At 62.1% G+C, this 9,890-nt stretch overlaps 1 protein-coding gene across 5 annotated transcripts in view; it reads left to right on the forward strand.

Moving 5' to 3' along the window:
• SIDT2 (SID1 transmembrane family member 2) overlaps nt 1–9,890 on the forward strand; it is a 39,549-nt gene that overhangs the window by 18,907 nt on the left and 10,752 nt on the right. For 3 of the 5 annotated variants that reach the window (XM_032796087.2, XM_032796086.2, XM_032796088.2), the window contains 9 exons: nt 234–300; nt 980–1,053; nt 1,371–1,494; nt 1,795–1,912; nt 6,111–6,247; nt 6,603–6,711; nt 7,366–7,442; nt 8,429–8,475; nt 8,951–9,056. In XM_032796087.2, the coding sequence (XP_032651978.1) occupies nt 234–300; nt 980–1,053; nt 1,371–1,494; nt 1,795–1,912; nt 6,111–6,247; nt 6,603–6,711; nt 7,366–7,442; nt 8,429–8,475; nt 8,951–9,056 (859 nt within the window). Of the gene's footprint in view, nt 1–233; nt 301–979; nt 1,054–1,370; nt 1,495–1,794; nt 1,913–6,110; nt 6,248–6,602; nt 6,712–7,365; nt 7,443–8,428; nt 8,476–8,950; nt 9,088–9,890 lie in introns of all 5 variants that reach the window. The other 2 variants (XR_012657237.1, XR_012657236.1) reach the window with 1 other exon arrangement.

A 9,890-nucleotide genomic window follows, 5' to 3' on the forward strand; every position in this document is an offset into this window, starting at 1 on the left:
GCTGCAGGACTCTTCTGTCTGCCCCTGAGGTAAGGAGGTGGCTGGAGCCCTGTCCTGCTGCAGGGAAGTGGGTAGATCAGTGTCCCGGCTGTCCATGGCGTTGCCATCACACTCACCATCCTGCCATGGGGGTGCTGCAGAGCCACTGGAGCAGTAGGGAGAGCCCCAGGGAGGAGGTGGAGCTGAAGTCCTCAGCCAGCGCCTGCCTGGCTCAGTGCCATCCTCTCTTGCAGGAATATTGCCACCATCGCTGTGTTCTACGCCCTCCCTGTCGTACAGCTGGTCATCACCTACCAGACGGTAAGGACAGCCCCTGCCTGCGCCCCCCTCCCGCCTCAGTGTCCCAGCTCTCTCCCCTGGGGGCTGCTGGCTGCCCTGCTTCACCTTCTCCTGAATTGTGGGAGTTCCCAGGGCCGGGCTCTGGGCTTCAAAGCAGCCGCATGGCTAACGTTGGAGACGGGCTGGGGGGCAGTTCCCTCCTGTGCCAAAGAAACCAGCAGAGTCTCCTCCCAGGTGGTCCCCCAGCAGAGCGGCCCCTTCACTCCCCTCTCAAGCGGGGCTCAGTCACCCATGCATTGCAGGGTGAGATGCATGCTGAGATCCCTCCCGGCTGCAGCCAAGTGCTGCATTGTCTCTTTCTGCACTCAGCAGCCTCTCAAAGGGGCAGGCTTGGCCAAATGCCCTCTGTAAATGCGCACATCCCTGCCCTGGCTGTAATCAGCCCCGGGGTGGAAGCCGGAAGAACACATGAACCCTGAGTCACCCCTCGCCGTCTGCCCCACCTGGGCTGTGAGACTGGGCTGGCATGGGGGTCCTGCACTCGCCCAGTGCTGCTGCCCCCTCCTCGGTGAGTGAACGTTTCTACTGGGGACACCTCCCCTTGGGCCCCCCAGGCCTGGCTGTGAGCTGTGCCAGGCCCGTTCCAGCTGGTGTCCCCTGCCCTTCCTCTTCAGGGTCTCGCTTTGCTTCCCCGCTGCAGGTGGTGAATGTGACAGGGAATCAGGACATTTGCTACTATAACTTCCTGTGCGCCCACCCCCTGGGAAACCTCAGGTAAGAGCTGGGGCGGGGCTCGCAGTGACGGTTCCTGGCCTGCCCGCGTGCCCCTCTGCGGTCTGACGGGTGGGGTGGGGAGGGGAGCTGGGCCCCCCAGTAGCACCCAGGAGGGGAGAACAAAGAACCGGGGAGGGGAGCTCATGTGAGCTGTGTTGTCCCCTTACCGTGGCACTCTGGCTGGGATGCGGGTGGGGACAGAGGGTGCTGCTGCCTGGGGCAGGGGGCAGTGCCCTGTCCAGTGGCACCAATCTCTGGGGAATGGGCCACGCAGCCGGCCCTGTGACAGTGACCTGGACTGATCTGCTTCCCACCAGTGCTTTCAACAACATCCTCAGCAACCTGGGGTACGTGCTGCTGGGCCTGCTCTTCCTGCTCATCATCCTGCAGAGAGAGATCAACTATAACCGGGCGCTGATGCGCAACGACATGCAGGCCTTGGTGAGTACCGCCCCTCACCCCCGCCCTGCTCCTCGGAGCTGGGGCTCAGCCACCCCCAGTGGGGGATCGACCTGTGCCTGCAGCCTGGGTGGTGGCCGAGATGGGCAGGACTGCACCCTTGGGGTGGGGGTGGACAGGGCCTGGGTGCTGCCTGGGGAGAGTTCCTCTGGGGGCGTCAAGGCAGGGCTGCCACCCTGTGCCCCTGCCTGAGCTGGGAGCCGGGCTTGCTCAGGCCAGGTGCCTTTTGGCCAGATCTGTCTCTCTGAGGCAGGTGTGTCCATCCTCCCTCTCCCCCCACAGGAGTGTGGCATCCCCAAGCACTTTGGCCTGTTCTACGCCATGGGCACGGCGCTCATGATGGAGGGGCTGCTCAGCGCCTGCTACCATGTCTGCCCCAACTACACCAACTTCCAGTTCGGTGAGTGCCGAGGCCGGGCCTGCTCGGGGCTCCCTGACCCTGCAATGACACCAGCCCTTGAGAGCTGCCACTGTGACGAACTGGGACTGTTCCTAATGTTTGCTCTGAATACTGTGTTGGTGCCTCAGTGTCCCCTAGGCAGTTCTTAAGTATCTTGGTGGTGGGATAAGGGTGTGTGATTGCTACAGAGGAAGGGGCCAGTGCCCCTAACTGCCGGGCACTCTGCCTCCTAGCAACTGATGGCCTGGGCCCCTCCTCTGCAAAGGTGCCAGCTGAAAGTGTTGGAGACAAAGGGATCAGGTGACCTCCTGGCCCGGGAAAGGAGCTGGAGCAGAAGAGGAGGGGCTGGAGGGAGGTAGTCGGTAGCTGCCTGGGGACAAGGAGTGAAGTGCAGACCTAGGGTCTGGCTCACTGCCCCCAGAATGGACCCAGCGAGGGGTCTGGTTCGCTGTATCTACAAGCTCTGTTTTAGACTCTGTTCCTGTCATCGAATAAACCTCTGTTTTGCTGGCTGAGAGTCACGTCTGACTGCAAGTGGGGGTGCAGAACCCTGTGGCTTCCCCAGGAACCCAGCCTGGGTGGGCTCGCTGTGGGAAGCACACGGAGGGGCAGAGGATGCTGAATGCTCCAAGGAGAGACCAAGAGGTGAAGACGTGTGAGCTTCTTGCCCTGAACAAGTCTGCTCCGAGGAGAGGAGGCTCCCAAACCGCCTGGCTTTGTGGGAGCAGTTCCAGAGCATCGCCCGGACTCCGTGACAACTGGTGGCAGCGGAGGGAGATACTGCACCCCGTGGATGGCGCTTCCTGCAGTAAGTGACTGGGGAGCAGTAAAAAAGGAGCGATAATGAGACCAGCATGCTGAAGGCTCAGAGAGGGACGGTTTCAGGGGCAGTTAACCTCTGGGAGTGTGTGACCAGCGAGAAGGACTGTTGGAGTAACAGGTCCCCTGGGACTGCAGTGAGCAGTCCTCAGGGTGGAGGAGCTTGCCGCTTGACCCTGGGAAGAGAAGGATTTTGCAGTAACAGGGTTCCCTGGGGATTGCAGGAGCAGTCCCAGGGGCAGAGGAGTCTGCAGCTCGACCCTGGCAAAGAGGTGGTGATCACGAGAAGGGCTGGCACACCAGGGTCTTCCTGGAACCATGGGGAGCCAAGAGCACACAGGCCTGTGAGTCCAGAGCCACTTGGGAACGGTGAAGTGATGGCCTGTCACCAGCTCCTTAGAAGGACATTGTGATCCTGTGCACAAAGAGAGAGTTACGCATGGGGAAGTTCACCAAGGCACAGTTAATCGTGCAGTTGGAGGAGGAGACCGCTCTGAGGAGCAGATTCCTGACCCAGATGGGCTACAAGAGGATCTGGGAGCAGCAGCCAGGCACTCCTGAGAGTCTGGTCCCCAACCAGACAGGATCTTCACGATTGGGTTCCCCATCAGGGATCAGAGATGGATGGGATTGGAGCAGAGCCTGAGAGAGCGAGAGGACGTGAAGAGAGAGCAAGAGCTGTGGAAAACTGCAGGAGAAGCAGCAGCAGCACGGACTGGTGATGGTGAGTGGAGAGACATAGGGGGTGCCCAGGGGTCAGTGGGGGAAACACGCCTGCAGGGGCGAGGCCCTGGGACAGGGAACTGTGGTGGTGCAGCCGCAGATGCTGAGGGACGTGGGACCTGGGTGAAGGTCCCTGGGTGAAGCCCCTCGCCTGCTATGGCCCGGATCCCTGTGCAGACCCAGGAGGGTCGGACTGCTGGTCATTGGGTTCTCCAGGATGTCGGCTGGGAGGCCCTGTTGGGGGGTGACGTCTCCCCTTGGGACAGGATCCCGACCCTATCCTGTAACTGCCGAGGGTTTGAATTTAAATCCAGGGAACCAATTGGCTGGGATGGAAATGGTCAGTGAAATGCAAATGACCTTGCTGGCAGGGAGGGGGCTGCGGAAACGCAGATACTGCCTACCTGTAACCAGCCCCGGGACTGAGGGGGAGGAGAAGATGCCTCCCCGCCCCCTGCACACCAGAAGGGGGCTCACGTGGCTGCCTGATGCTGAGACCAGAGCAAGGAGCTCGCTGCCTGCCCCACTGGGACAGCCAGGGCGCGCTGAGCACAGGGGGAGCTGAGACCCCACTGAGTGGGGGACACCCAGGCAAGGCAGGTCAGCTGCCAACCAGGTTTGCCTGGTGCAGACGTGCTGGCGGAAGTGATTACACAGCAGGGAGGAGCTACCAGGGACGCGGCTCAGAGGGGCTGTGACCCAGCCCAGCGCAGCGAGAGGGAGCAGGTCCCACTCCTTCCCCAGCGCGGGGTCCTGGCCGAGCCACGGAAGGATCCCTCCTTTGGAGAAGCTGAGGGGACTTGCTGGCCACAGCGCTGCAAACCCCCTTGGGAAGGCTGCAGGGACAGAGTCCTGCGGGAGAAGGGATTCCTGTACCAGGGAATGGACTCCCCAAGGGGAAGCAGAAATGAGGGAATCAGGAGGCAGCTGGTGAGTTGTCACGGAGTCCCGGGCGATGCTCTGGAACTGCTCCCCACAACCAGGCAGGACTTTGGAGCCTCCTCTCCTCGGAGCAGACTTGTTCAGGGCAAGAAGCTCACACGTCTTCACTTCCTGGGTCTCTCCTTGGAGCATTCAGCATCCTCTGCCCCTCCGTGCGCTTCCCACAACGGCCCACCCAGCGGGGTCCTGGGGAAAGCCACAGGGTTCTGCACCCCCACTTTGCAGTCAGACATGACTCTCAGCTAGCAAAACAGAGGTTTATTCGATGACAGGAACAGAGTCCAAAACAGAGCTTGTAGAATACAGCGAACCAAGACCCCTCGGCCGGGTCCATTCTGGGGGCAGTGAGCCAGACCCCTAGGTCTGCACTCACTCCTTGTCCCCAGTAGCTCCAGACTAAAACCAAACCCCTCCAGCCCCTCTCTCTCTGCGCTCCTTCCCGGCCAGGAGGTCACCTGATCCTTTGTCTCCAACACCTGCAGTTGGCACCTTTGGCAGAGGAGGGGCCCAGGCCATCAGTTGCTAGGATACAGAGTGCCAGGCATTAGGTGCACTGGCCCTTTGCTCTGCCAGATACTTAAGAACTGCCTAGGGGACACTGAGGCACCAACACAGTATTCAGAGCAAACATTAGGAACAGTCCCAGTTCGTCACAGCCACCCTCTGCCCGGCTCCAGCGCAGAGCTGGACTATGGGTAACTGCCAGGGGAAGTTATTGGGCCAAGTGTCCTGGGCTCTCCTCTCTACCCAGCGCAGCCCATTTGCTGGCTGCTCCATCTCCCTGAGCTCACCCCCTTCCCAGCCTCAGACTCCCTCCCTCCCTCCCGGCCCTACCCAGCTGCCACGGTGCTGTGGTGCTGGCAGAGAATGGGCCCTGGCTCCGGTGGATCTCTGGGTGGGTTTACGCTGCAGCCTGCGGCATCAGACAGCCCACCCCAGCCACCCCCCGGTGAGCTCAGGGAGTTGCTGTGCTCCGAGCAGATGGGTGTGCAGCATCACTCCAGCCCCACGGCTCAGCAGTCCAGCTCTGTGCTCTGGGCCATGTCTCAGACGTGGAGGTTCCTCTCATCGTGCCTGTCTGAGATGTCCCTGCCTTACTCTCCCTCCCATGGCTGCCAGGATCCAGGCTCCTGCGGCCATGCAATGCTGAGGGGCTGCCAGGGCCGGTGCAACCATTTAGGCGACCTAGGCGGTGGCCTAGGACTCTAGGATTTGGGGGGCGGCATTTTCTTCGGTAGCGACTGCGGCGGTCGGATCTTCGGCTGCTCCGGTCGCCGCCGGCATTTAGGCAGAGTGAGCTGGGGCAGGGGAGCGCAGGGAGAGGGCAGCACACAGGGGAACTCCCCGCCCCAGCTCACCCCTGCCCCGCCTCTTGCCCGAGCACACCGTGGCTGCTTCACTTCTCCTGCCTCCCAGGCTTGTGGTGCCAATCAGCTTAGGCGCCACAAGCCTGGGAGGCGGGAGAAGTGAAGCAGCCACTGCGTACTCGGGGTGGAGGTGGAGCAAGGGTAAGATGGGGCTGCGGGAGCATCTCGGGGCGGAGGGCGGGAGCTGCCGCAGGTGGGGGGGTGCCTCAGGGTGGGAGCTCGGAGATGGGGGAGGGTGCAAGGTGGAAGTTTCGCCTAGGGTGCGAAACATCCTTGCACCGGCCCTGGGGGCTGCCAGCCTGCCCCTCCCTGGCCCCTCTGTCAGTCTGGCTGCCGTTGCTTTGCAGACACTTCCTTCATGTACATGATCGCGGGACTCTGCATGCTGAAGCTGTATCAGAAACGGCACCCGGACATAAATGCCAGCGCGTACAGTGCCTACGCCTGCCTGGCTATCGTCATCTTCTTCTCCGTCATCGGCGTGGTAAGAGTCAGCCCCGGAGCCCTGTCTATGGGGGAGCTCGCTGGTGCCCCTGTGCAGTCAGGCACGTTACTGGCCGTCTGCAGAGGGACTAAGGACTGAGCTGTCTGAGAGCCTGTGGGTCCTTGGCCAGCAAACCCCGCACCCGGAGAAGGCAGCAGTTGCCCCAGTAAAACCCTGGCTGCCTTGCCCCTGGCCAGACTTGGGCGTGAATCCTGGCTTTGTGGCTCTCTCAGCTCCCTGGTGCTGATGGCTCCTTCTGTAACCACAGCTCTGATGCCTGCGTTGCGGGCCCCTGTCCCCTGGGGACCAGCCCGAACCCCGTCTCTCACCCGCTCACCTCGTCTTCTCCCCACAGGTCTTTGGCAAAGGGAATATGATGTTCTGGATTTTCTTCTCCATCATCCACATCATCGCCACCCTGCTGCTGAGCACGCAGCTCTACTACATGGGCCGCTGGAAATTCGGTGAGGCCCCGCCCCTGGGGCAGGGATGGGGGCAGAGCCAGACTCCCAATGGGCACCACAGGCAGCCCAGCCTAGCGCCTGGGTCCTTGTCTCTGCATCGCAGCCTGAGTGGTCCCATCGCACTAGAATGTCTGCACCCAGGTGACTGCTCAGCCCTCCTTCCTGCTTAGTATACGCCACGTCCTGGGCTCGGCGGAGCACGTCTGGCTCCACCCTGCCTTAGGCATTGTCAGAGCTGTCAGCTCAACTTGCACAGGAGACGCCTGCGCTTATGCGGGGTCCTGTGGGGCTGAGCGTGACCGGTCCTGCTTAGATGAGTCCACAGCACCGGGGGCTTGGTCTGAAAGCCAAGCCAGCTTGGCGGTGGGACTCGCTGCAGGGGCATGAACAGGACATTGTCCCACCCACCCTCCCAGCTGTGTGATGGGCTGGGGGAGCCCCCACCTGCAGCTCAGCACCTCCCTGCTCTGTGCAGGCAGCCTCCGCTCACGTTGGCCTCCCTACAGCCAGACTGCGGCTGTAAGAGTGCAGGGTTCAGGCCTCTTCCTTCTGGATGGAACTGCCTGCAATCCATGCTCTGCTGGGCTAGGAGGGGCCTGGGAAGGGCCTGCTGCCCCCTCCCCTGGCCCTAGCGCTGCCTCTCTCTCTCTGCAGACTCCGGGATACTGCGCAGAATCGTGCACATGCTGTACACAGATTGCATCCGCCAGTGCAGTGGGCCCATGTACGTGGTGAGTGAGCAGCTCACTTCAGCCCAGCAGAACCCAAGGCCCCTGACTCTCGGCACAAGCCCGTGAGTGGCTAACACTGCACGAGGAGGACTAGCTGCAATGGCGTGAGCCTGGCCCAATGCCTTGGGGCTGGCCGAGAGCTCTCTGTGCTGGACGGTGGATGTTCCAGCAAGGCCTCATGCCGCAGGCACAAGGGCTGTGCTCAGAACGCATCCAGCCAGCACGGGGGCAGAATGCTTTGATGGACCACTAGCCCAAATCGGCCCTTTTACTACTGCCTCCCAGTGCAACCCTGCAGTCCCTGGGCCCCCGCCCAGCCCCCTGTGACAGTGCATCCCCAGCGTACTCAGCTCTGGGCCTGGCTCTGCGATGGAGACAAATGGAGCTAAACCAAAAGCCTGCCCCAGAGGTGACCAGCCAGTGGCCATGTTGCCCACCCATGAAGCGCTGTCCCCTCACAGGTGGCTCAGGGGCCTACTCCAGCCTGGGCTATCTGAGCGGGGGCATCAGCTGAGGCAGCCGGGCACTATACTTTCAGAAGCCGAGGCCCTAGATTCAATACCCACTGCAGACGACTCCCCTGAGGTCTTTTCTGTGAGGTCTCTCCCTCCCACTCCTCACCCAGCACAGCCCCTCTCAGCCCCCCATCCTCAGAGTTAGCCCAGACCCGTGGCCCCACTGCCCACCAGCAGGATCCAGGGAGGCTGTTTGCTTGGCCTTGGTGGAATGTGACACTGGGCCCAGCTGAGGTGATCTGAGCTCTGCCACAGGACACAGAGCTCGCGGCTTCCCCGATCCCTCCCTGCCCCCTCCCTGTGACCAGCATCCTCCCAGCCAGAGAACGGCTGAGCCACTCTGCCCTGGGGCAGAGAATGGGTCTGGGAGACAGCAGCTCTAATGGCTCTGAGCCATGAAAACCAGGTCCCCCCGGAACCACTGGCCCAGCATACGCCCCCTCCCCTGACTCTCCTCGTCTGTGTTTGCAGGATCGAATGGTGCTGCTGGTCATGGGCAACATCATCAACTGGTCGCTGTAAGTCTGGGTGTGGGTATGGGTGGGACAAGGCCCAGGTTGCTCAGAGGGAGAGTGCTCTGTACGAGGAAAGGGGGCATCAGGAGAGCTCCCCCTCCTCGCTCTAACCCCTCCCTTGCTGCTATGCCAGCCCCGGCCCCCGGCCCTGCCCTGCCGGGCTCAGTTGTTCCAGGCCTAGCCCTCTTCGGTGCTACTATGCAGCCGGGCAGGGAGCTGGGCTGAGAACACACAGTTCACGTCAGCGATGAACACCATGGGGCGAAGCAGTGTGTAGCACCCTGCCCGCTCTGCCAATGGGCCAGCCCCAGCATGCAGCAGGCACCGCAGGAGACCCTGTTCATCTTGCTGGTGGCTGCAGGGTGCAGCAGTGGCCAGAGAATTGCTGCCGAAGTGGGCATGGGGCTGCCCCAGTCTCTGCCATGCTGCAGCTGGGGTCCCCCCAGCTGCCTTACTAACCCACCTCTCCCTCCCCCAGCGCTGCCTATGGACTCATCGTCCAACCCAACGACTTTGCCTCCTACCTGCTGGCCATCGGCATCTGCAACCTGCTGCTCTACTTCGCGTTCTACATAATCATGAAGGTGCGGGAACACCCCTGCACCATCCCTGTCTGCGGACAGGCTCGGGGCTCAGCTGGACAGACCCCCTGGCTGTACGGAAGGGGGCCTGTACCCCGGGAGAGCTCTGGGGCAAACGGGGAGTGACTGAGTTCTGGGGTTAGTGACTGGTTCAGGCCCCAGCAGGGGAGCAGGGCCCAAAAGTCCTTTCATCAACATCCCCACAGCCCTGGTACCTGCACCACCACCCCTAGCAGCACTGAGCCTTCCAGCCACTGTCTGTCTAGGTAGTGGGGAGAGAAGCCTCTGTCACTGGGGAACATGTGGGAATGGCCTCCCGAGAGCCCGTCCCAGGCCCCACATTTACCAAGGAAGGTGCCTAGTCCTCTGTGTGTGCTGGGCATCACTGTTCCCCTGTCCTCTGCGTGTGCCCCCTCCCCTCTGCGTGTGCTGGGCATCACTGTTCCCCTGCCCTCTGCGTGTGTCCCCTCCCCTCTGCATGTGCCAGGCATCGCTGTTCCCCTGCCCTCTGCGTGTGCCCCGTGCCCTCTGCGTGTGCAGGGCGTCACTATTCCCCTGCCCTCTGCATGTCGGGCGTCACTGTTCCCCTGCCCTCTGTGTGTGCTGGGCGTCGCTATTCCCCTGCCCTCTGCGTGTGCCCCCTCCCCTCTGCGTGTGCTGGGTGTTAGTTCCCCTGCCCTCTGCATGTGCTCCCTGCCCTCTGTGTGTGTCTGGTGTCACTGTTCTTCTGACCTCTGCTTGTACCCCCTGCCCTCTGCCGGGCATCACTGTTCCCCTGCCCTCTGCGTGTGCCCCCTCCCCTCTGCATGTGCCAGGCATCGCTGTTCCCCTGCCCTC

Source organism: Chelonoidis abingdonii, chromosome 18, assembly GCF_003597395.2.
Source record: "Chelonoidis abingdonii isolate Lonesome George chromosome 18, CheloAbing_2.0, whole genome shotgun sequence".
In the NCBI taxonomy this organism is placed as follows: domain Eukaryota; kingdom Metazoa; phylum Chordata; order Testudines; family Testudinidae; genus Chelonoidis; species Chelonoidis abingdonii.